The sequence below is a fragment of the Camelus ferus genome, chromosome 9, assembly GCF_009834535.1.
Source record: "Camelus ferus isolate YT-003-E chromosome 9, BCGSAC_Cfer_1.0, whole genome shotgun sequence".
Taxonomy (NCBI): domain Eukaryota; kingdom Metazoa; phylum Chordata; class Mammalia; order Artiodactyla; family Camelidae; genus Camelus; species Camelus ferus.
In genome coordinates this window covers 16,694,039-16,720,117 of record NC_045704.1, presented here as the reverse complement: position 1 = coordinate 16,720,117, position 26,079 = coordinate 16,694,039, and the positions used below count along the sequence as shown (strand labels likewise).

General features: G+C 50.2%; 1 protein-coding gene across 2 annotated transcripts; it reads right to left on the bottom strand.

Annotated features, from left to right (window-relative positions):
- Nucleotides 1-4,450: 4,450 nt before the first annotated feature.
- On the bottom strand, nt 4,451-25,934 carry XRCC1 (X-ray repair cross complementing 1). 2 transcript variants are annotated; one of them, XM_014550915.2, is made up of 17 exons: nt 25,753-25,931; nt 24,804-24,896; nt 16,763-16,873; nt 12,279-12,437; nt 11,296-11,373; nt 11,094-11,199; nt 10,792-10,901; nt 10,605-10,716; nt 10,232-10,490; nt 9,841-9,957; nt 7,243-7,336; nt 6,965-7,097; nt 6,603-6,654; nt 6,369-6,508; nt 5,187-5,277; nt 4,719-4,794; nt 4,451-4,625 (listed from the first exon to the last, which is right to left on the bottom strand). In XM_014550915.2, the coding sequence occupies exons 1-17, from the start codon at nt 25,801-25,803 to the stop codon at nt 4,512-4,514; spliced, it is 1,896 nt and encodes a 631-aa protein (XP_014406401.1). In that variant the 5' UTR covers nt 25,804-25,931; the 3' UTR covers nt 4,451-4,511. The 2 variants fall into 2 exon arrangements, with proteins under 2 accessions (XP_014406401.1, XP_014406400.1); XM_014550914.2 differs by having other exon boundaries at nt 10,605-10,901; nt 25,753-25,934.
- Between the last annotated feature and the right edge of the window lie 145 nt (nt 25,935-26,079).

Below are 26,079 nucleotides of genomic sequence, written 5' to 3'. Positions count from 1 at the left end.
GCCTGTATGGACTTGCCTCTTGCAGATAGCCGGAAGGGAGGTTGGCCCCACACTGGCTCTAACTTAGAAGGCGGAGGACCTCGTTGTTTCGGGGTGGGGTTGGGAAGGGAAAGCGCCATCCACAGAGTTAGTCCTGGGCCCCAAACCATGGACCTGGAGGTGTGGTTTGAAAGCCCTGGCTCTGGTTTTTCCCACTTAATCATATGGCAAGGTTAAAACACCTGTGGGCATCGTGTGCTGAAGAGTGTGGGGAAACAGGTTCTCTCCTTATTGTTGGGAGTTTAAATTAGTGCCTGCACTTTGGCCATTGACTGTATCTATAAGAAACAAAATGCACATATGCTCATGTCACCTATCGCACTTCTAGGAATTTATCCTTTAGATAAACTCAAACACGTGAAAAAAGGTATGAGAGTAAGGATGTTCACTGCAGTGTGGAGGCTGTGGCCAAAGACGGGAAACAGCCTGAATGCCCATCAGTAGGGGACCAGCTAAGGAATTCCAGTTCGGCCAGAGAATGGAAGATGTAGCTGTAGGGGAAAAAACTGCAGCTCTACATGTACTGACATGGAAGGATTCCCAAGATAATACTAAGCGATAAAAGCAAGAACAAAGAGGTATACTACCGATAGCATAAAAATCTTTTTAAAGCCTGAGCTTTGGCGCCAGCCCTGACCCACTACTTAAGAGCCTCAGGGTCGCAGACAAGCTCTGTCACATCTCCAGACTTAGATGCCTTATCTATAAAACGAGAGTGTTATAGGGCCTCCACAAGCATCATCTCAGGCAGACAGTTCCCCTCTTGGAGCCTGTTTCTCCAGCTGTAAAACAAGGATGACTGAGCTGATTTTGGACTGTTCTTCATTCTACAGATGTGTATTAAGCAGGTACTGTGTGCAGGGCCGCACACAGGGTGTTAGGAACACAGCAGTGGGCCAGACAGATCTGGTCTAGTGAGGGAAGTGGACACCAGTCAAGTCGTGGCAAAAACAAGGTAAAGGAGCCGAGTCCACTTTGAAAATCAAGTAGGGAGCCTTGTCTCCCCTCTCACCAAGAATGATTACAAAGCTGTGGTAATGAGGCTGGTGGTGCAGGCTAGTGGGAGGGCACTGAGCGCTCAGATACAGACCTGTGCTTATGAGGCATTCTCATAAAACCTTATTTACAAAAATAGTAGATGGGCTGGATTTTGCCTGTGGACTGTGGTTTGCCAGCCCCTCCTGTAGATGAGTTGGGAAAGGATAGGCTGATCTGTGAATGAGCTGATAGGGAAGAAAATTAAATGGGATCCTGTGGTAGGCAGAATGATGGTTCCCTCAAAGCTGCTCCTAATCCCCAGAACCAGTATGTTGGCACACACGTGGCAGAAGGGACTTTGCAGATGTGCTGGAGGGTCTTATGTTGAGATGGGAGATGATCCTGATTATTCCAGTAGGCCCAATGGAATCACAAGGGTCCTTACAGGGGAAAGAGTGGAAGAATCAGAGTGGGAGATGTGACAATGGAAGCAGAGACTGGAGTGATGCGGGGCCAAGAGTCAAGGACTGCATGCGGCTTTTAGATGCTAGAAGAGGCAATGGATCCTCATTTAGGGATTACAGAAGGAACATAGCCCAGCCGGCACCATGATTTTAGCCCACTCAGACTGACTTTGGACTACCAATCTCCAGAACTGTAAGAAAATAAATATGTGTTGTTTAAAGCCACTATGCTTGAGGTAGTTTGTTACAGGCAGCGTAGAAACTGACAAAGATCTCTACCCCAAGAGCACACACAAAAATAAGTTTCCAGTGACCTAAGATCTGAGTTTGAAAGACAAAACTCTAAAGCATTTAGATGGAAATAAAGGAGAATATCATAGTAACCTCAGAGGTAGACAAAGTTATCGTTTAAGACACAAAAAGTACAAATTGTAAAGACTGGTATATGTGACCATAAGCAAACCAAGTTACAAACTATGAGATACACACAGTATTACAAGGGTGTATACCTGGCATTTCCTGTTAGACAGAGGGTTAGGAAAGACCTTGAGGAACTACTGTTTGAGCTCATATCAGAAATGGAGGACAGGATGAGATGGTTTGTGGAATCCCCAGCAGAAGGATGGAACCAATTAGGCTGAGGGACCGGGGGCTACTCAGCAAGGCCTTGGGGGAGGAGAAGGATCCCTCCTGCAAACCCGGCAGTATGGCTTGTGTCCTGGAAGATTTCCTCCAAAGCAACCACTACCATCAGCGTTTCGAGGACACAAATTCATTTGAGAGGTGCCGATCTGGTCCAACCTTACCTGGTCCAGATGCGAAAGCTGAGGGTTAAGAGAGATGGGATTTGGCCACAACCAAACCAGGGGGCAGCGTGGAGTCAGGGTGGATGCTGGGCCTCCTGACAAAGCCCTGCTGCTCTTTGCACGTGTTCTGCCTTGAGGACCTTTGCACTTGCTTTTCCTCTGCCTGGAATGGCTCCCCCACCCCCTCCCTTACTTCTCCCAAGTGCCTGCAGAGGGGTGAGTCCTGAGTCGCCTTCCCTGATGACCCTATCACTCTACTCTCTGTATGACACTGCCCTGCTTTTTCTGCTCATGTAGCATTTATCACTGCCCAACGCTGCAGGGCACCCACCATCTCTCTCCTCCAGCAAAACCTCAGCCCCTTAAAAGCAGGGACTCATAGAGTGGAGGGTATAGCTCAGTGGTAGAGCACATGCTTAGCATGCACGAGGTCCTGGGTTCAGTCCCCAGTACCTCCATTAAATAAATAAATAAACAAATAAATAAATAAACAAACAAACCTAATTAACTTCTCTCCCCTACAAAAAATAATTTAAAAATCTAAAATATTAAAAAATAAATAAAATCAGGGACTCATGTCTGTTTTTTCACACATCTGAGCTCCATGTGTTTCACACGTGGTAAGCGTGGTTGGCAGAATAATGGCCTCCCACAGATGCTCACGTCCTAATCCCTGGAACCTACGAATATGTTACATGGCAAAGGTGAATTAAGGCAGCAAAGGAATTAAGGTTGTTAATCAGCTGACTTTAAAACAAGGAGATTATCCCAGGTTATCCGGGCAGGTGCAGTGTAATCAGCAGGATCTTCAAGCGTGGAAAATGAGACAGAAATCAGTGTCAGTGATACAGCCTGAGACTCAACTGGCTGCTGCTGGCTTTGAAGATGGAAGATGAATGGAACGTAGGCAGCTGCTAGAAACTAGAAGATACCAGAACAAAGACTGTCTCCCGAAGCCTCTGGAAGGAGAGCAGCCCTGCCAACACACTGATGTTTAGCCTAGTGTGCCAGACCTAGAGTTACACATTTCTTTTGTTAAGATACTAAGTTTGTGGAAATTTGCTACCTGGCTCTGACCCTGCCCTTTGCGCTACGACCTCTTCCTGACCTTCCCACTCCCAGGATGAAGTCCAAGCTTCTCGGCCTGCTGTCCACAGCCCTTTGGGACAGCCCTGTCTTCTTGCTTTCTACAGTGACGGCAATGTTCTCCATTTGTGCTGTCCAGCCCAGCAGCCAGTGAGCTGTGACCAGTGTGACTGGGGAAGTGAATTCTTCCTTTCATTTCATTGTTGTTAAGTTTAAATAGCCACCTGTGGCCACTGGCTACTGCACTAGATGACACAGCTACACGGACTGGGCCCACCTTTCCAGCTACATCTATCCCTAAAGCCTTGTCACCAAAGGGGCAACACTCCTTCAACTGCCCCCAGGCACCAGGGTGGTTCCCACTTCCTGGCCTTCACCCACACTGTGGCCCCTGCCAGAACGCCTTCTCATCTTCTACACTGATTTTTTTTTAATGGAGGTACAGGGGACTGAACCTCGAGCATGCTAAGCACACACTCTACCACTGAGCTATACCATGCCCCCCTACTCTGATTCTCTAACACCCAGCTCAGTTCCCACCTTGAATATGGTGCAGCCTTGAAGGGGTTCAGGATTTGGGTGGGTTGATTAAAGTGCCCATTCCCGCATTTCTACCTCCCAAAAGAGATGATGTAAAACTAGGCTGATAATGGTTACCCAGCTACTTCTGAGAGCCCTGGAGAAAGGGAGATGTCCCTGGCCCAGGGGAGCTGAGACTTCAAGAGAGAGGCTCACCCCCTGAGCATCCTGGACTGCAGCCCAGGACCCACAGAGGGACAACCAAGACACAGGAATGCGCTCAGAGCATCAGAACCAGCAGAGGGGTGGTGCCGAGCATCAGATTCCCAATTCCCTGCCACCTGCCACCATAGGGATGAGGGGCCAGGGAGAAGTGACAAAGAACTCCTCCCCTACCAGACCCGGATAGAGAGCCCTTTGTTCTTCCGGGACCCCAGCGCAGGAGTCACCAGGCAGTCGGAAGACCTGGCTCTCAGAGGGGAAGAAAAACCAAACAAAAGACTGAAAGCTGGGAGCCTATTGGGGGTTCTGGGAGACTCAAGTGAGAGGGACAGCTGCTCCAAACCAAGTCACCTTTATTAACCTCGTGTGTGTGTACACGTGCGCACAAGCATATGCTTCAGGCCTGGGGCACCACCCCGTAGAGCTGGTAGGGAAGTAACTTCTGCTTCTCGTTGCAGCTGTAAATCCATCGGGGACGGACGAACACCAAGGAGGGATTGTCCATCAAGGCCTGCGTTGTTGGGTGGGGCACACACGGGAACTGGTGAGCCAGGAGGGGATGGAGGGGATGCGAAGGCAGGTTGGGTCTCCCTCTGGGACTCACCTCCTCAAAGCTGGGGTCCCACTCCTGTGCCGTGATCACAAACTGGACCCGGTCGCTCATATAGTCCTCAAGCTCCCTGGCAGGAGGCAGAAAGAGGCAGAGAATCGGTGTCCCCCTTCCCCCTCTTGAAACCCTACTCCCCAACCATCCTCAAAGGCCAATCCTCTCTCTGTCCCCACCTATGTCCCCTATGGACCACCTGTGGGTCCCCCACTCTCCCACGTGCCACTTTTGCCACAGCCACAAAACTGGCAGCTCCCACTGTCACCAGTCCTTCCAGAAGGGTGGTGGGGAGCCGTACTTTGGAGAAGAGGAAAGCAGAGGAAGCTGTGCATCCAGGGCCACTGGGCAGAGCGAGCAGGCTGGCATCAGGCTCCATGGCCTGTGCCCATCCTGCAGGACATGCCCCTTCGCCATCCTCCGAGTGGCCTTCCTCAACCTAACACACCCCCTCCCCCAGAGACTGACCCATTGAAGGCTGTGACATATCGGCTCAGCGTCCGCCGCTCGTCCCCAGGGAACTCCCCGTACAGGAAGAAGTGTTTGCCCTGGAAGAAGTCTGCAAGGGCGACAGGGGAAGAGCCGAGCATGAGGCCCCTGGAGCTCCAAGGTACCAGCCAGCAGCCAGCCAACACACGGAGGCAAGACAGGAAGGCCGGAGAGGGGATGGGGGTGTCCATGCACACCCTGGTGCGGGAAGAATCCATGATGAGCAGTGCTTCTAGCCAGGCCCATCTGAGCCTCTGGGGAGTTGTTTGTTTTTGTTTTTTGTTTTTTTTTGTTTTTTTGCCTTAATGGTAAAAGACACAATTACTACTTTTGCAACACGTCTCTTACACGAGGTAAATCACTTCATTAGCTTGGCCCGTGTTGGAAATTTTACAGCCTGCTACTTCCTCACCATGGCTGTCGCACTCCTTTTCACCTGTGCCTTCTCTGGCTCTGACCTTCAGGCTGGCTCTTTCTTCATTCTGGTTTCACGTGACTCTCCATCAGCTTCCCAATGCCACGTCTGAGGCTTTGGAGGATCAAAGTACCTTCCTGCCCATCACCCACAAGGAACGGGGTGGAAACGGCTTCTCTCAGGGGCCACTGAACCTCACCTCTGCTCGGACCCTCTGACTGCCCACTCTCCCTCCATTCTTGACTGGCAGAGGCTCTGACTCCTGCCCCACACCCCCCATGTTTATATCTGGGGTGACAGATAACCATACCAGCACCATGTAGGTTCCAACAGAGATTAGTGCCCACATTGTCTGTGTGCCCAGGCCCCCTGCCACACTGACAAAACTGAATCTGGGGTTTGGGGCCTGGGCACCTGCAGATCTTAGAAGCCCCCAGGTAGTCCTGAAGCCTAGGGAGGGGGACGCTGTGGCATGAGGGAGTGGAAAGCCAAAGGAGGTCACGCCTGGGGCTGGGCTGTGATGGAGGTGGTCACAGAAGTCAGGAGGGGACAAGGGAAGCAGAAGAGGATGCTGGAGGGAGGGGGATGGCTCCAGAGGACAAAGAGAGGGCAAAGGCTCGGGAGTGGGAGTGAGGAGACTGGGAGACAAGTCACGGAGGGCAGTAGCCATCCCAGGCCTGGCTGGGGCAAGTCATGGCAGAGAAGTGACAGGGCCAAATCCCACATCAGGAGGAAGGAGTTACTACCTGGTAGCTCGGGAATTGGCAGGTCAGGAGACTCTGGGGGACCTTCATTGTCTGTGTTCTCATCCGTGGATCCGGCATACGGGTCCTCACCATTCTCCCCCTGGCCAGGAGGCTGCCTGTGTTCCTTCTGCTCAGCCACCCTGGGGGAGACAACAGGGGTGGGGGTAGAGCACGCCAACCATATCTGCCTCTGCCCAAGGCTGGAGCCACCCTGACCCCCAGCCATAATCCTACCTTCTCAGCTCATCCTCAGTGTCCCCAGAATCTTCACCCCCATGGTCCTGTCCTGTGGGTGGAAGCTTAGTCAACACAAGGCCACTGCCTTGTCCTATGGGACCCTCCCTCCCAGCCTCATGCCTGAGCACAGATGTAGGCATCCTAACCGTCAAGCTCAGTTGCCTTCCAGATCCAGTTATCAGGGCCCCTCAGCCCCACTTCCCCAGATCCACTGTCTGGGATCCAGCCCCACCTCCCTGAGACCCAAGAGCTCAGGCTTTGAGCTCCTTCTCCTTTTAGATAAGGGAGTCTGAGTCTCTGGTCCCTCCTCCTCAGACCAGGAGTCCAGGCCCCCGGCCCCTCCTCCATTAGGCTCTGACCTGACTGCTCCCCCTCAGTGCCAGCATCTTCCTGGGTCCCTGGTGAGGCTGGTTTGGTCTCTCCTGGGGTTGGGGGTCTCTGGGGTGAGCTGGGTCCTGCTGCCTGAGGGGGCTTGGCTTTGGTCTGGGGGCGCTGAGGAGGGAGGCTGGGTCAGTGAGGGAAGGGGCATCGCGGGTGTGTGCCCACAGAAGGCAGGAGTGGGGAGTCTGGGGTACCACAACATACCCGAGTCCTCCTCCCGCCCCGCCCTCCCCCACCCACACAGAGGGCACCGGACCTTCCGGGGAGGCTTGGGGGCTTCATCCCCGCTGCCACCGCTGTGAGAGCCCCCCTCATCCTCGCTGCTCGAGTCTGGCCCTGCCATGAGGTACCTGGGGGAGGAGGAATCGGGCCTCAGCCCAACAGCAGACACGTCCTCCAGAGGAGGTGGCGAGGTACTCGGAGCCACGGCCAGTGGCACTGACTAAGTACACGGGGTGGCCATCGTGGCCAGTCTCCTGGCTTGCCCCACCTTCCTCCCAGCTCTGGAAGGGCTCCATGGACCACCAGTCACCCAGCCACCCATACTGGAAACCAGAGCACTGCCTGGCTTCCCTTCCCTCTCAAGGAAGGAAAGCCTCATTTCAGAAAGGGAATAAAATAAATCAGAAATCATTTTCCCCTTTGAGAATCAAAGCCAGTTTCTCACTAGGTGAATGCCGACCAATTAAGGGGAAATTCTCAAAAGCAAATCCATTGTTAAAGACTTTGACACTATATTTATGGTTCCTCAAGCCACTGACACTTCAGGAAAAGACTCCTCCTCGTTCTGATCACAGTAACAACGGTCTGGGAGATCCTAGGTGCCGGGGACTGTGCTGAATACCTGGTAGATATGGAGTCACTGAATCCTGAGGTTGGTGCTGTTTTCACAGATGAGAACACTAAAGCCTGGAGGGAGGAATCACGTTGCCCCCAAATCCCACAGCAGAGCCCGGACGTGGCAGAAGCGAAAGAAAATGTGGGCTGTGCTTTCCTGGTTCTCCCGTTAACACCCTTCTGCATGTGATTTGTTTCAAAGCTGGTGACACACTGTTCGGGTCAGTCACCCTCACCGTAAAACCATGGCTCACGGGAAATTCAGAAGATTTAAAGTGTAGCAGTCAACTGAAAAATGGATGGTGGATTTACTAAGGTTTTTCTTTAAAGTGTTTTGAATTAAAAGATTTAAAAACCCTCAATTTGTGATTACTGTGGAGAGAGCCACCCTTCAGAAGTCTTCCTTCTATTGCTGGATTTTAAAAATATAAAGTGCTTTATCAATTTTTTTTTTTTGTGGGGAGGAGGGTCAAAACCCTGTTGCAAATCCGATACTAAATCTACACGCTTTCCCAGGCAGTGATCCAAATCCAGTTACTTTGTCCCGAAATATATCTCCAGTCCATCCCTCCTCCCACCCAAGTCCCCGCCTCCTGCAGGGTCCCCACCTGCAGCCTCCTCTTGACCCTCCGCCCCTCACGACAGAGGTGGCCCTGCCCCTCTCACACCTTCCATGGCTCCCCACTGCTCCCAGAGGAGACCCTGGGCACCAAATGGGTTTCAGACTTCTGAATTTTTCAGATTTTAGGGAAGCGAATGGCAGGTGTGCAGTTTGGTATATAACACCCCCCAGTGGGGTATATGAAGGAGTGCCCTGTAAAGCAAACCCATTCATATTTCTGTATTAAACACGACGGCACGCTTAGTGGGATAAATGAAGTCCATAAGAGCTTCACACAACTCAGGAGAATCACGCAGCAAGTGAGTTTGTGCTAAATGTAGACAATCTGTTGGTTTTTGGCTTCTAAGCGTGTTTGGATTCCAGAACTACAGATGAGGGGTCTGTGGAGCTGGGTGGACCCCAGGTGCTAGAAGCACTTTCTGAGCCGATCTACCACCTTCTCGTGTCCACCTCCACCTGCAGCCTCCATGACAGACTGTCTCAAACAGGCCGGGCGCAGCCCCAACACTGAACACACGCAGGCCTTGTCTTCTTTCCAAGGAGGTGACTCAAGTCTCCCCTCCAGTCCCCGGGCCGCAGATCTGAGCCGGCCCTTTCCCAGCTCAAAAGCACTTTATGGCTCCTGCTGCCCCGGCCTGGTTTTCCTGCCACGTCCTGCCTCCCACTGCAAGCCAAGCACCCCCTGAAGCTCCTCCAGGTAGACACAACCTTGGCTCCTCCTCCCAGCATGCTCTCCGCCTCTGCTCAGCCTGGCAAATCTCTCCTCCTCCTTGAAGACCCCTAGCTCACTGTGGTCCTCCCCTTGGGCCTTCCTTTTTTTTTTTGATTTTCTTTTTTTTTATATAGTGAAAGGTTTTTTAAATTTTTAATTAAAAAAAAATTTTTTTAATGGAGGTACTGGCGATTGAACCCAGGACCTCGTGCATGCTAGGTATGCCCTACACCCACCCTTGCTCCAAACTTTTGTAACAAGTCTGGCCCCTCATCAAAGTCAGATGCCTTTGAGGGCAGGACCTCACGTTTGATGCCCAGCCTGGTACCGAGCAGGGCCTTTGGGGTCTTGCTCTGAATGGATGTAAATGGACCCCAAATCTCTATTCTCTACCCTCAGCCTCTGCAAACGCTGCTTGTCCAGCGTGCAATGTCCCTTTTTCCTTCTCTGTTCCCAGAGCCCTCCACGGACTCCCAGGCAAGCCTCTCCTCTCTCCTCCGGGTCTCCCAGCCTCTGCCCCTGCTCCTTGGAAGTCTGCTGACTCTGGGCTCCCCACCTTCTCCAACGGCAGGCCCCAGCCTGATTTCTCTCCAGATCCCTGGCACTGCCTGGCCCAGGGATGAGGGGCAGGGTCAGTATGTGCGTCTGCGTGTGTAGAGCACACATGTGCAGTGGGGCCTCACCTCCGTGAGGGCAGCCGCCGCCGCATGCGGTGACAGTCCAGCACCCACTCTTTCCGCACTATTCGGCCACCAAGGCCAAGGACCTGGCTGTACTTGGGGGTGTTGGCGAAGGCACAGCTGTGGGGTGGGGGGCAGAATGGAGGGTGTCAGTCAGGTGTGATCTGAGAGGCAAAGGGCAAAGAGAGACAAGGGAGGCGGGGAGGGAGAGACAGAGGGAGGGAGAGACGAAGGCACAGGTGGGGGAGGAGCCAAGAAGACATAGGGAGATTGAGGGGAAGACGTAAGAATCAGAAGAGAAAGAGAGGCAGAGGATACGGAGAGAAAGCAGGATGGAGGAGACAGAGGCGGAGGAGAGGCAGCGGGGAGCATGGGGCTGGGGGCACAGGCCTACATGAGGTGGGTGCTGTCTGGAGTCCAGTCTGGCCGATACTTGGCCCCCAGCTCCAGGGCCTTGTCCCGGAGCTCTGAGCGGAAGGGGTTCTGGAAGCCACTCAGCACCACCACCACACCCTGAAGGATCTTCCCCAGCTCCTGCGGGCCAGCTCGGGGTGCCCGGGGCTCAGCGCCTTCTCCTCGGGGCTTCCCTGGCGCTGCCCCCCGTGCTGGGGCAGGGACGGGGGCAGCGGCTGGGGTACGGGTGGGAGCTGGCACTGGGGAAGCCGAAGAGTAGACTCCGTTAGTACTCCTGGGACGCCAGCCCAGCCGTCCTCCCTCGGACCCAGGAGCACCAGCCCGTGTGGGAACAAGGAATCCAGTTTGCTCACATTTGGGTCTCTTGAGGGAGGGCGGTGAGGGCTGGGCTGGCGGTTTGCTGGAGGTCTTCTTCTCTTCTTGGTTTAAATCCAACTTCCTCTTGCCTTTGGGGGACTCCTGAGGCTGCGGGGGTGGGATGGGTTGAGGCCTCTGGCTCCTCTCCTCCTTTTCTGCCCCACTAGGGTCTGATGACCTCACCTTGGAGGTGCTGCCCACAGCCTTGGAGGCCGGGGAGGCCGAGGAGGCGGCACTGGAGGCCTGCAGTGTAGCAGCTGCATAGCTGGGTCCTGCAGGCTCACTGGCTGTGACTACAGAGAAAGTGGATCCAGGTTGAGAGGGCTGGGCCCTCAGACCCTCTACTCCTATCCACGGGACACAGAGTGCTGTTCCCAAAAGCCAGCAGTGATCCAGGAGTCTGGGTCCCCAGCCCCTCCTCCCTCAGACCCAGGAGTCCGGGCCCCTGGCCTCTACTCACTGAGGACCCAATTTTCCACACTCACCCGGGAGTGTCTTGTTGATCCGGCTGAAGAAGAGAGCCCCGGGTCTCAGGGAGCTGGGACTCTCATCCTCCTCCTTCACACGGAACTGGCCGAGCTTGGTCACCTTCTAAGGTCCCACAAGGTCAGTGCAGTGGGTGGGCTGTGGGCAGGTGGGGGTGAAGAGGTGGGGAGAAGGCTCTGGGCAGTGGTGGGAAGAGCTTACCTGGGATGATGAGGCCTCTGCCTCGTCTTTGTCTGGGGGGCTGTGAAACCGTATAAAACTCAGGCCATAGGGGGCGTCCTGGGAAAGGAGGGGTGGGACTCAGGGAGTCTGCCAAGGACAGAGGGCTGGCCCCAAAGCCCCTTTCATTCAGGGAAACCCCTTTCTGGCTCTTTCCCACTAAGGATGCATGTGCCCGAGGAGGTGCCCGGATGATAATGACAAAGACAATACCAGCGAGCTGTTACTGAGCCCTAACTGGGGGTCAGGGTCAGTGCAAAGCCCTTCACGAAGCCCTGGCAAAGGCTGCTGGGTGTCTGAGTGAATACACTGTGCACCCCAAGTCCTGCCTGCGGAATGGGAGGAGGCTGCATGCCACTTTTGAAACTCGAAAAAGCTTCGGGCTCTTTCCTCCTCCACAGAGTGGATGCAGACCATAAGACGGAAGGAGCCTGGGTCCCAGATGACCGGCTGAACAGCTCCCGGGACAGATCCACAGGTAAGAAGTACACCTTTGTGTGCTGTATCACACACTCGGGTCCTGTCACCGCAGCCTAGCATCCCTAACTGACAGCAACCCTATAAGGACCAACAAACTGAGGCTAGAGAGGTGAGGTCCCTTGCCTGAGGTCATACAGCTGAGAAGTGGAGTAGCCAGGTCTTAAACCAGCCTTCTGACGCTAGCTCTCATGATGTTAATTACAAGGCCTAAATCTATGAGGCCATGCCTCCACTGAGTCAGCGGCTCCCCCTTCCAATTCCCCCGTAGTCTTGCAGGTCAGCCTTCCTAATTTTCCTCCAGTAAATGAAGATTCCTATGTGGGGAGGATCTCAAACATTTCCAGGAATGCAGGAATCCAGCCTCCTCATAATCCCATGGGGAGACCAGCTGTCCGGTCTCCCCAGCCCTCTGGGACTCCAACTCGGCCCCTCCTCTCTTGTGGCTCAGGCCCGAGGACCCCGCACCCAGCTCCCACCCAAGGTACCTTGCTGTAGGGCTGGCTGCAGACAATTTTGACACGGTCCCAGCGCTTCTCTGCTGCTGCCCGGACCAGTTTGTCAGGCCCAAAAATGCGAACACGGTTGGGGTTTGAGCCACTGCGACTCTCAGAAGGGGACATGAAGGAAGAGGTGACCAGAAGGACCTGGAAAAAGGCACAGTGAATGGGAGCTGGGCCTGGCCGGTTTCGGTGACACCTCCTAGGGGCTGGAGGAGGGCAGGGGCCCCAGCAGGGACGAGGGAGTCACCAGGTCCAGCTTGTATGTCAACGTGCCTCAAGGTCTCTAGACTCGTCTCTTGTTTCTGGGCCTCCAGTCAGTCCTTAACTAACACAGGCCCCAGAGGGACACTTCCACTTCCAGATCTGGACGATCCTTATCTAAATCCTTCCACAGAGTCTTCCATATCTGGCCAGCTGCAGGCTACCCAGCCTAAGGAACCCTTTGAGATGAGGATCTTCACCACAAGCCCAACGTGCAAACACCTTCTGGAAACACATGGAGGAGTCAGCAGAAAGGCAAGGGGAAGGAGGCCAGAAGTGACAGCACAGAAGTCTATTAAGTGACTGTCTCTCAGTCCGCACGCACCCTTGGTGGCTCAGTTCCGTGATGCTGAGCAGGGTCCATGGGCTCCTTGTCAGGCTCCACCAACAGGGGGCGCGAGAGAGAGGGGATCAAGGATGGAGGAAAGAGGAGGGCTCTGCTGTCTCTGGCAGGTGAGCAGCAACCCAGGTGTGGTTCCTTCTGCAGCTGTTTGCCAGGGGTTGGGGAGGGGGACAGCAGGTGAATCCAGTTTGCAGCTTCTCAACACTTGCAGAACTGGCCTCAGGGCATCCGCTCAGGGACACAACAGAACCAGCAGGGAAGCACCCCTTCCTCACGGTCTGAGTTTTAACTCCAAGGGCCCTATCTCCAAGCTTCTAAATATCATTGTTTCAATAATTCCAACCTCTTCCTTTGTTCCTCCAACCCTAAGATTGGTGGCCACTCCCTGCCATTGCTTCTTTGTCCAACCTTAGTCTTCCCACCTCTTCAGGTTAATACCTCATCACCAATTCTCTCTGTTAAATGTAATTGGGGCAGTTTCAGTCTCCTGGTGAAACCTTGACCAGTACAGCCGGTGGCACTGACATTGGCGTTTGCCCTATTGCTGATTCCAGGGGCCACAGAGCTTAATCTGTAAGAGCTCTGGGTGGTGGTAACAGCGGAGAAGGGGAGACAAAGCCTCGGCTCCAAGCCAAGAAGAAAGGCATCTCAGAGACTGTGGCCACAGTGCATGGAGCTGGGCCCTCCAAAGGGCAACACCCTTTGTGTGTAATTTAGGGGGACATGTGTCTCATGGGAGAATCAGTGGGAGAATTTAGCTCTCAGGGGACAGCAGAGGAAAGATGAAAAATTCTCTCTGGAAACTCCTAACTGCGGGTCTGTACTCAAGGAGTTGGAGGAAAAATCCACATGCTACCTGTGTGGAAAAACCCAAGTTGAAAACTATAAGTGGTCCCGTGTATGCAGTAGCACCTGATGCCAGGGCAAACCCCTTTAGGAGGAACGTATTCAAACCAGGCCCTCAAAGAATCCCCACAGATATATTCCCCAAGAACAGAAGTTATCTCACACACACACACACGCACAAGGCATGAGGAAACAGGCCGCCATGACTTAGGGTCAACAGAAACCACAAACTGTGGACTCAGACCCACAAAGACTGCGTGTATTAGCACTATTTACAATAGCCAAGACATGGAAACAACCTAAATGTCCATCAACAGATGACTAGATAAAGAAGTTGTGGTATATTTATACAATGGAACACTACTCAGCCATAAAAAAGAATAAAATAATGCCATTTTCACCAACATGGATGGACCTGGAGATTGTCATTCTAAGTGAAGTAAGCCAGAAAGACAAAGAAAAATAAACAATAAGTTCATACTGTATAGCACAGGGAACTATATTCAATATCCTGTAGTAACTTATGGTGAAAAAGAATATGAAAATGATTATATTTATTTTCATGTATGACTGAAGCATTATGCTGTACACTAGAAATTGATACAACATTGTAAACTGACTATACGTCAATAAAAATACATATACAAAAAAAGAATTCATGTATTACATTATCAAACACACAATAAAAGTAAGTGTGTTTAATAGTTTAAAGAAATAAATGGAGCTACAGACAGTACAGACAGCATGATGGAGCAAAAACTGACCAGTTTTGAAAAAAGAGTGGGAGAGCTGCATGTCTAACACTAAGGGATGAACCATGATTAGTCCAAGCATTAGAATTCCCTCTGCCAGTGTTGGTCCAAGGACAGGCACATGACCCAGGACTGGCCAATATGACGTCAAGAGGAAGCCTGCTGGAGGCTTCTGGGAAAGATTTTCTTCCCTCATTAAAAAGAAACAGAGGATGGAAGAAAACCACTGCATTTCTGCCATTCCACCCCTCCACTTTCTGCTTTTTTTTTTTTTTCCCCACTTTCTGCTTTGGATGCTACTAGGTGATGGATGGAGCAATGGCAATCATCTTGTAACCATGCAGCCAAGACCAAAAGAATCAAGAGGTGCCCAACTTAGCACCCTGACTTTGTTCAGCTGCCAGATCAACTCTGGGTCTGCCTAATGCTGGACTTCTCTCCTAAGGAAACTATAAATATTATTTGGCAGTAAGCCAGTTTTAGTTGGGCAAAATCTATTACTCAGTCTCTTTTCTGACACACTGTAAAATCCATGAAATTAGGAAACAAAAGCTTTTTGCTGAGAAAAACACATACTGTAACTAGCTGTCTCTTTGTGCTCAGCCCTGATTATGAAAAGGAAACAACAAAGATGAAGAAAATTATACAGAAGGGAAGCCATCTTCCTGGCCCTGACTATACTTGTTTATAAAAGGCCTGTTTTTGAGCTGATGGGGGAGCTGAAGTATCATCTAGTGACTAAATGAAGGGGCAACGCAAACTGTGGTTGGCAGCTGCCACCCATACAAAGGGGGAGCTTTCCTCTGAATGTATTCTTCTCCCATTCATTGTAAAGAGAAAACAACTCCAGCTGTTTTTATCATCCAATACTGTCTTTAAGGTTCCAGGATTAAACCTTTATTCTCTAGACTGGGTTAACCTCAAAACCTTAGGTATCTCCTTTGTAAAATTAGGAGGGCTAAAAAAAAAGAACATGTTGTTGATTTTGTAGAAAACGGCATTAGTTATTATAATACGTGCCTTTGGCTTGGGTTGTGTAAGTGACATCAACACGGACCAGCCCTGCTCGACCCTTTTTCCTTTTCTTTCTTGGCTCTTCCAGCTGCATCTTGTCTCTGGGCAGAAGCCAGACATTGTAAGCCCCAGAGTGTCGATTTCTATTACAGTTAAAACATATACCTACCCTAAGACCCTGCAATTCAACTCTTAGGTATTCACCCCAAAGAGATCTTATACAGAGGCTTATACAAGAATGCTCACAGCAGTCTTTTTCATAAGAGTCAAAAACTGGCAACAGCCCAGATGCCTGCCAACAAGGGAATGGATGAACAAATTATGATCTACGCTTCTGGTAATACTGCTCAGCAATAAGGGGGAACAGACCGCTGACATATACACATATGGAAGAACCTCAAAAAAACAGTTCATTGAGTAAAAGAAGCCAGCCACAAAAAAAAAACACATGTTGTAAAATTCCATTTATACAAAATTCTAGGACAGGCAAAACTAGTCTGTAGTGACAGAAGAGAGATCAGTGGTGGCCTGAGCTGAGGGTGGGAGGGCTGACTGCAATGGGACATGAGGGAGTTTTCAGGGATGCTGGCAATTCTCTACGTCCTGATTTGGGGGATGGTTACGCAGGTGTATACATCTTGCAAAACTCTGACCTGTACATTTTCTTGTGTGTAAAATATACCTCAATTCAAAACAATTTCTCACTGCAAGGAAAAAAATCTTGTAGGAACATGATTTATTCACTTAAAATTGTAAAATCTCTTTTTCACAGTCTGCTTCCTTTTATCCAAAAACATTCTGTTGATTAACCAGTTGACTAATGATCTCATCAATCCAGCTGGAATTAATGCAACCAGTTAAAAAAAAAAAGACTGGGCCAGCTTTCAAATATTCCTTGTAGAGCAAAAGGCATCCCTGCCTGTAAATGTTTGTCACAAATGAAGCACCTGACAGAGGCTTCCCAAGCAATTCAGGATCTCAGTTTGCCGGCACATCTCTGAGAAGCTCTGGGACCCGAGGAAAGCAGTTTTGCTCATCACAAAACAAACGGGTGCCTCTGGTTCTTTACGCAACTGCGATGCAGTCTTGGCCTTGGCCCTGCTGTGTATGGCTTACTGCCTGGGTCTGCTCTTTGCCTCTTTGTACGCTGGGGTCTTCCAGAGGGCTGAGGTCAGTGCAACTTGTCTCCACCCCAGCCTGGGGCCCAGGAGACCCTGGGGCGGCAAGGGGGCCCCACTCAAGCCCCTGCTTACCTCATAGTCTTGCTCCGCGGCCCCTCCAGCCGAGCTGCCCACCAGCACCTCCACGAAGGCCGAGCCATCATTCCCGATGTCCACGCTGTGTATCTGCTCCTCCTTCTCCAGCTGCAGGGGAGGGAACGCATGCTGTCAGTGCTGCTCTGCACACCCCCTGGGCTTGCTGTGGGACCTTGAAGACAGATGGCCCCCATCTGGGCAGCCACTTCTCCTTGTGATGCCAACTCAGTGACAGTGGGGGTCGAGGCTGGATGTTCCCCTGGGTTCCCTGCACGCAGTACAAGGTGTGGCCTGGAGTCAGAGCTCGAAAATATTCACTGACTGAATGAACAAGCCCACACACCCCCTTCCCTGACTCCTCCAGACTTGGCTAGACCGGCTTATGACCCGCTACCACAGAGCATTCCTTGCAGACAAAGGCACAGGTGTCACCTCCACCCCCAACCACACAGGACCCTGTGGAAGCTCCCTGAGGGCAGGGGCCTGGTTTTGCTCACCACTGATGCCTGGATTGGAATCCCAGCTCCACCACACCCTAGCTGTATGGCCTTGTCAGCTAACCTCTTGGAGCCTCAGTTTCCTCATCTGTAACATGGGGGTGATCACCATATCGAGGATTATGCACATAAACACTGTGGCCACAGGGTGAGGCATGGAGCAGGCACTCTGCCGCTGTCAGTCAGGAGGCATTATTAGTTGATGCTTGATAATTATTTGTCAAGAGAAGAAAAGAGTGAACTGTAGGAAGGCTTCCCTCAAAGTTTCTGCCACTCCCGCATGACAGTCAAAGGCACAGAAAGCTACGTGAGGGTGGAAGGCAGTTAGGAACAGCTGAAGCAAGTCTCCTGCTTTCCAGTCTGGGGCTTTTTTATTTGGCTCCTAGGATGACAAGTTATTTTGACCCTCAAAGGCATCTTGCCCACCACCCTACACGGTCCCCTCTGCCCTGTCACCTCCTAGTCAGGAAGTCGCCCAGACACTGCCTGCACACTGCTACGAGCAGGGACATCACTATAAGGGAGGAAGGAACCTGGACCTGGGGGCAGGCAAGCCTGGGTTCAAATCCAGCCCTGCCATTTCCAAGCTGTCCAGCCCTGGGTGATGGACAACCTCTCTGAGCAACAGTTTCCTCACATGTGAAAGGGGAGGGGCATCGTAATAACCCTCCTTCTGAAGGGAGTTGAGATGACACAGAATAATAATCACCATGACCCCCAGCAATTGCAGCAGACACCTAAGTGCTCATGATGTGGCAGACACATAACACCTGTGTCTTCGCTCTGTGAGACAGGAGAGAGAAAATTTTCTCTATTTTACACAGGAGCAAGTGGAGGCAGGAAGCGGTTATGTAACTTCCCCAAGGGCACGCAGCTCGAGCCCAGGCAGGCTGGCTGTAGTCCCCGCGTGCTCCTCCACCCATCACAGGTCCGTTGGAGAGCGCCTCTTGGGGATGCCTGCTGCCCCCCCCCCGCCGCTTCCTGCTCTGAACCCTGGGATGGCATGCGCAGTACCGCCCAGGTTTGCGAGAAGTCCCAGGCTGACTACTCAGCTTCTGGCTACACTCCTCCAGCCACACGGGCTTCCCTCTGTCCTGGCTGGCTCCTTCCCACCACAGGGCCTTTGCACCTGCTGTTCCCCTTGCCTGGCCCACTCGTCCCCCAGACCTTCCCACAGCTGGCTCCTTCCACCATTCTGGTGTCTGCTCAGATATCACTTCTTCAGACAAACCAAAGTAGCCTCCCTCACCTCCTATCAGGTGCTCTTCTCTATCCCCTCACCCTACTTTTTCTTCATTATCACCACTTGATACTATATAGGTACACTTTTTATTTGTATTTGTCTAGCAGCTATCTCCCTCACCAGACTTTTAGCTCCATGAGGGCAGGGACCATATCTAAGTCACTCCCTAATGTGTCCCCAGTGCCGGACACCATGTCTGGTCCTTCTCAGCTCTGCTTACTTACTGTTGTGTGATTCTGGAGCAACTGGTTCCCTGTCACCCCTTGTGCCTGTTTCTTAACCTGTAAAATGGAAACAGAAACTGCTTCTACCTCATAGGTTTGTTGTGAAGATTCAAACGAGGAATATATGCAAATCCTCTTAGAATAGTGCCTACCATCGAGCAAACACTCTGTCAATGTCAGCTGATACTACTGTCACAGAAGGCCTTCGATACATTCCTGATGGATGGACAGATGGACGGGGAGCCCCAGTAACCATCTGTCGAAGGAACAGTGCCCCTGAGTTGTATCCTTGGCTCTGTCCTCCCTCCATCTGTCACAAAGGGACATCACGGCTAACATTTAAAAATTCTTAAAATAATGCCATTTGCAGCAACACCGATGGACCTAGAGATGATCATACTAAGTGAAGGAAGTCAGACAGAGAAAGACAAATATTCTGTGATATCACTAATAGGTGGAATGTAAAAAAATAGTACAAATGAACTTATTTACAAAACAGAAACAGACTTATAGACATAGAAAACAAACTTATAGTTACTAAAGGGGAAGGGGCGGGGAGGGATAAACTGGGAGTATGAAATTAACAGTTGCACACTACCATATATAAAACAGATAAACAACAAGGACTTACTGTTTACTGTTTACAATATCTTAAAATAACCTATAATGGAAAAGAACCCAAATAAAGACATGTATATATACACACACACACATACATATATATAACCTAATCACTTTGTTGTACACCTGAAACTAACACAATACTTTAAATCAACTATATTTCAATTAAAAAAAAAAATCCTCACTGTGTGCCAGGTGCTAGGCATATTAGTCTCCAACTGCTGCTTTAACAAATTACCACAAACTTACTGGCTAAAAGCAACATATCTTCCAGATCTGGAGGTCAGAAGTCTGAAATGTGGCCTCACTGGGCTGAAGTCAAGATGTCACAGGGCTCCTTCATTCCTTTTAGAGGTTCTAGGGGAGAATCGTTTCCTCGTCTTGTTTCTAACTTCTAGAGGCTGCCTTTGTTCCTCGGCTGTGACCCCTTCCTCCATCTTCAAAGCCAGCAATGACATCACTCCAACCTCTGCCTCTGTTATCACATCTCATCTGACTCTGGTTCTCCTGCCTGCCCTCCTTCCCTCATAAGGACCTTTGTGATGACACTGCCCCCCACCCCCAATCACACAGGCCAATCTCACCATCTCAAGATCCTCAGTTCACCACATCTGCAAAGTCCCTTTTGCCATGTAAAGGACATATTCACAGGTTCTGAGGATTAGGATGTAGACACCTTTTAGGGGGACCATTATCCTGTATACCACACTTGGCTAAGCTCTCCCTGGGCCAGGCATCACTGAATCCTCACAACTACATTGGGAGGAAGGCTCTGTAACTCTCCCAGCTTTACAGATGGGAAACTGAGGCTCAGACAGGTAAATAAATAGCTCACACATCACACTCAGCTAATGACTGGTAGAGAAATTCAGACCCTAACTCCTTTCCAAATCCCCTATTTCAATCCTTGAGGTAAAAACTCAACATCTCTACCTCTCCCACATTATAAACCATGGGACCCTCCATCTACTAGGATGTATATATTTGTATTTTAAATGAATAATTCTTTTTTCATATACAACAACTTCTACTTTAAACACACATATACTCTCTTGTCTTTCTTCTTTTTGATAAATAAAAAATTTCTGATAAAACATGGAAACAACCCAAATGTCCATTAGCTTATCAATGGATACACATTGTTTGGTATTTACCTACAATGGAACAGTATTCAGCTGTGGAAAGGAATAAGGCACTGATCTAAATTACAACATGGAGGAACCTCAAAAATATGAACCTAAGTGAAAGAATTCAGACACAAAAGGCCATATATCGTATGATCTTATTTAAATGAAATGTCCAGGATAGACAAATCCATAGAGACAGAAAGTAGATCAGTAGCTGCCAAGGGCAACCTGGGGAAAGGGGAATAGGGAGGGACAGCTTAATGGTTACTGGTTTCTTTTTGGGGTGATGAAAGTGTTCCAGACTAGAATAGTGGTGATGTTCACAGAACACTATCAGTATATTAAAAATCCCCAAATTATATACTTTAGAAGGTTAAAATAATAAATTTTATGTAATGTGATTTTTATTTCAAGAAAAAAAAGAGGTGAGTGTTCAGTATCAGCTGTTAGGAGAAGGGCTTACGCACAAGATGACTCATTTGTGGCCCAGGTTTGTGTGCGCGCCTTTCCCAGGAAGACAAAATGCATGACTGCAAAACAAATGGAACATGGAAGGTTTGCAAAGTCCCTGAGACGTCTTGTTAAAAAAAAAACTGTTCCACATCCATGAAAGGCAACGTTATGCACCATTTAAAAGAATAAGGTAGAAATTGGTGCAATGACAATGGATTCCAAGATACAGTGACTTGGAAAAAAAACAAGGGAGGGAACCATGTACATACTATGTACTTTTAAAAAGGGGTGGATATGTACACTTGCATGTGGAAAGAGTGATCCGGGGGGGCCACACAAGAAACTGCTCACAGTGGTTACCACAGGAGGGAAGACCTGGGTAGCAGAAGGTCCGGAAAAAGGGCAGGAGGGAATGGAAGCAGGTGGGGAGGGGGCTTTCCTTTTCAGTGTCTACCCTCCGTTTTGTGCCTTCTAGGTTATGCACCACATACATATAACACTCATTTGAAAAGTAAGGTTAATAAAACCACAGTGGTTATCTCCAACAATGGAATACTATCCAGAAATGAGAATGAAACTTCTCTAGCCGCACCCAGGAAGGAGGATGAAACTAGCAAACAATGCTGGGCGGGAGCAGAGCAGACAGACATAAAAATATTCTATACTGTGTGTTTCTGTTTATGTCCAGTTCAAAACCAGGCAAAGCTAATCGATGCTGTCAAAATTCAGGGTCGTGGTTACCCTCTTCAGGGAGTGGTGACAGGAAGGAGCACAAGGGGATGAGGTGAAGGCGGAGGGGGCGTGTTCAGTTCCTTGATCTGGGCGTGGAGTACATGGGCTGCAGTTTGTGATGATTCGCTGGGCTGTGTGCTTGGCTGTACACTGGCGTCATGTCAGAAGAAGGTAAAACATTTAAAAACACCACGATGGGTGATGAGTAAACCACTGACAGACACTGAACATTTCTTCTAAAGAATACACCTCCAGCAGGGCACTGGAGTTACACCTGGGCTGCACCCCAGCCACCCTCTCTGGCCCAGGGGTGGTTAGCAAAGAGGTTGGAACTGTCCCTCTCGGGAGCAGGCGATGGGTTGGCGAGCCTCTTTCAGCCACTGCAAACAAAAAAAGTGTGTGGCGCTGTCACAAGCAGGGGGCTGAACCCCAGGGGGTAATATACAGATATTGTGAACTATTATTTGGAGGAAAAAATACAGGATAGGAGGAGAACCCACAGATTAGCCTACGTGTCTTATGTCCAAAAATTTCTGCTTATCATTTGCTTGAAGAGAACCAAAATTAGCATCCGGTGAATTTAGAGTCACCCTGCATACTGGCAACTGCCGTCAGATTTTCCAAAGGGTCTCCAACATGAATTAAATTAACAACCACTACAGTGCTGCCTACACTGCGCTTGTCCCCTGCAGTTTGTTCTCAACCTGGAAATCAGAAGAGTCTGCAAGAACCTAAAGCAGATTCTGTTCCTCCTGTGCTCAGAGGCCTTCCATGGTTCCCATCTCGTCCAGAGTAAAAGCTTAAATCCTTACAATGGCTTTCAGGCCTTACGCATGTTGGGGGCCCTCTACCCTCTACCCCATCAGTTCCTACCTCGCTCTGCCGGCTAACTCTGCTCCACTCACACCACCTTTTTGCTGTCCCTCAAGCCCCTCAGGCACCAATCTACCAGCCAGGCACCAGCCTGCAAAACATCAGCCTGCCTCGCAGCCTGTGTTTATTCCACAGATATTCACAGAGTTCACTGCTCAATGTCAGCTTCTCAGGGAGGCCTTCCCCAAGTCCCTATTTGGACAAAAACCTCTCACCACTGCCTCTTCTCCCACTGGAGGCATTCCTCATCCCCTTAAACATGTAATTTCCTCCACAGCACTCATCCTCTGACACACATTTTACTTCCTGATTTGTCAATGTGCCCCTGCTAACATGAAAGCTCCACAGGACATATTTTCGCCTGGTGCTGCCCACTGGACTGTGCCCCAGTGATGGGCCTATAGAAGGCGCATTTATAAACAAATAAACCAATGACTCCACCCACTTCTGGGTCTACAGGTCCTGTCCCTGCACTGACAACTCCTACAGCTGTCTCCAGCTCCATGCTCAATTCCCAACTGCCTCCTGTATGTCACCCCTTGGATGTCCCAAAGTCACATCAAACCTGGACGTCCCAACCAACGGGTCACCTTCTCCAGCTGTCCCTTCCCTAGGATTCCCATGTTGGTGACAGCTGCAACAGCTCCCTCAGTCCCCCAGGCCAGAGACTCCCGTGCCTGGCCTGGCCCCTCTGGCTCCCTCACTCATATCCTGTCTCCTCTCTGCTCCCACTGCAACTGGGGTGGAGAACCAAATGTGATTTTCCTGATTTTATAAGAGAGCCCAGCAGAATCATCGCCCAGTAATAAAAACCATGAATCCCTCCCTTTACACAAACACCTGCATGTTGACAGATCACTTTTGCAAACATTATGTCACCTAACCCTGGGCTTCGGTTGCATTATTCTCAACGGACATATGAGAAAACAGTTTCAGAGAAATGAACCCATGTGCCCGAGGTCACAGAGTGAGTAAGAGGGAGAGATGGGAACTTGAATCCAGGTCCTAAGACTAAACTGTCAGCAACCTGTTTTTCAGTTTGAAATATTGGCTCTAAGTAAGTTGTATAACCTCTCTGGGCCTAGTTTCCTCATCATAAAATGGGATAACAATAGACTCTCGGTCATGGGGTTTTTATGTGGATTCAATGAATTAAACCATGTGAACCGTTGAGAATGGTGACTGGTGGTTACACTGTCAAATAAATCTTAGCTCTTATTATTATTACTATGTGAGAGGCCTGAGAGGTATTTAAACTCCTAAAATTATTCAGAAAGTCTTATAGGTCTGTGGATTTTTCATGGGAAGAGAATCCTCAGCTTCTCTCTAATTCTCAAAAGGATCTGTGAACCCAAAGTTTTTCAAAACCACTGGGCGAGAAAGAGACAAAAATATGTCCAACACAATCATGTAAGTCTTGCTCCCAACATCCCTCCTCAAACACCCCTACATTCAGGAGGAAGAAATGTGGCCAAAATCAAGAAAGCCAACTCAGTGTATGAACACAAGGCAGTATGACAAAGTGGTTAAGAGCACCAACAGTGGGTTCCAGTCTTAGCACCGCCATTTATTAGTGGTGAAAACAGCCCTTACGTCCTCCCGCTCCGTGAAGAACCAGATCACGCAGGTAAAACACCCAGGCCGCACCTGGCAAAGAACAGATGCTTAAAACATACTTAGCTCTCTTCTCTCACCAGTTTCTTATGCCTGACAGGAACAGCCTGTTTGGAATTTGGTAACCATCTCTGGTCAAATTACCCTTCCCACTTTGCCTTCCTCCAACTTCACGGTCTGTGGTGCGGATTCCATAAGAGCATGTACCAAAGCCCTCAGCATCCCAGAACTGATAGCTTAGACCAGCCACTTCACTTCTCCCCTCCCTATGCTTCAGTTTCCCCATCTTTAGAAAGAGCTATTGATCAGCTTAGATGATCTTCTGAGACAACTTCCAGCCCTGAGCCCACTGACTTTAGAAAGCAGGATACATGGCAATGATTCACTCTGTTCCAGGTGAGGAAGTGGAAGCCCAGAAAGTAGCGGCAACCCACCTGGGCCACATGCTGACTCCTATAGTCATCCCTGGCCTAGTCCGTTGATCACTGTTCTCTTCTGCTAAGGGCCACAAGAATCACACTGCTCATTTTCCACATAAGGCCCCAAGGGAAAGTGCCTCAGCCTCAATCTACTGCTGGTTAACCCAAGAGCAGAGTCTGGACCCTGGGTCTCCAGACTCCTATTAAGAAGGAGAGAGGGGAAGGGCAGGATCACCTGGAGCACCACAGAGATGGTCTTCTCACCCGCCTTGGCGGCCCGCCATTTCCGGTAAGTGTCTGCCTTGAGAAGGTTTTCTGCACAGTGGGCCTGGAGAGAAGAGTGGGAAAGGGAAAGTTAGGTACAGAGATGAGAGCTAGGTTCCCAGCTCCCAGATTTCTCCTTTGAGTCCTCTGAGATCCCCGAGATTTAAGTTTCCCTATTAATTCCCCCGCACTCGGCCTTGAGTCCCCTACAGCATTTTCTCCTGGAAGTTCACCTATGAGCCCTCTAAGGAAGCTCCTCTATCTCTCCTATTCTCTCTAGAAGTTCCTCTATTCCACATCTCTCCCAGAATTCCCTTATGGCCTCTGAGAAATTCCCCCACGATCCTCCTCAGAATTTCACGAAGTCCCATTTATAAAAGGAAAATCAAAATGAAGTCGGTATGGCTAAGAGCCCTCTAAAATGGAGCCTCTGAGGAATTGTGACTCTGCAGGTCTCAGCCTGGATGGAATGTGACCTTTTGACCACTTACTGCATTAACACAGGCATCTAGAACACCTGCCAGAAACTCAAGATACTTATCAAATACTTACCATAAGGTAACTCCAGACAGCCTATCTATTTATGGGACCCTTTACCCTAAAGTAACTCATGACAGCCTATTCTTTAAAGACAAATATTTCTTTACATGTATGAGTCAACCACAATTCTCTCCAGAAACTTTGACAACGCTGTGGCCTTTGTCCTCAGAAGCCCGACTCTTTCTCGTTCCCAATACTCTCCGTTTTCCAGGAATCTGTGTCTCCCGAATTGCAATTCCTAAGCCCCCCAAATAAAGTTCTTTGTTCTTTGCAGCCCCACACTGATTATTGTTCAACACCTTTTAGACTCCCAAAGTTCTCCCAGAGCCCCCTCGTGAATTCCCTTACTTCTTCCAACCTCCCCCACGCCGGTCCCTCACCGAGTCCTGGCTACTGCAGGACACTACATGGCGGAGGCGGATCTCCGGCATGTCAACGTCGCGGGCTTCGCCTGGCCAGAAAGATGCAGGAGAGTCTGAGTTTAGGGGGCGGACATGGAGTGGTCCCTGCGCGGGCTTAACTGCGCAAGCGCGCGAGCCTCGGGCCTTTCAAACAGCGGCGCGCCGGAGGTCGCGTCAACACTGCGCAAGCCCAGTGCGGCTCTCCGGAGGAGGGGGAGAGGCGCTGAGTTCCCTAGCAACGAGCTCTTCCTTCCTCCCTCGGGCCAAACCTCTCTCTAGCCCCTCCTCCCGGTGACAGTCACACCA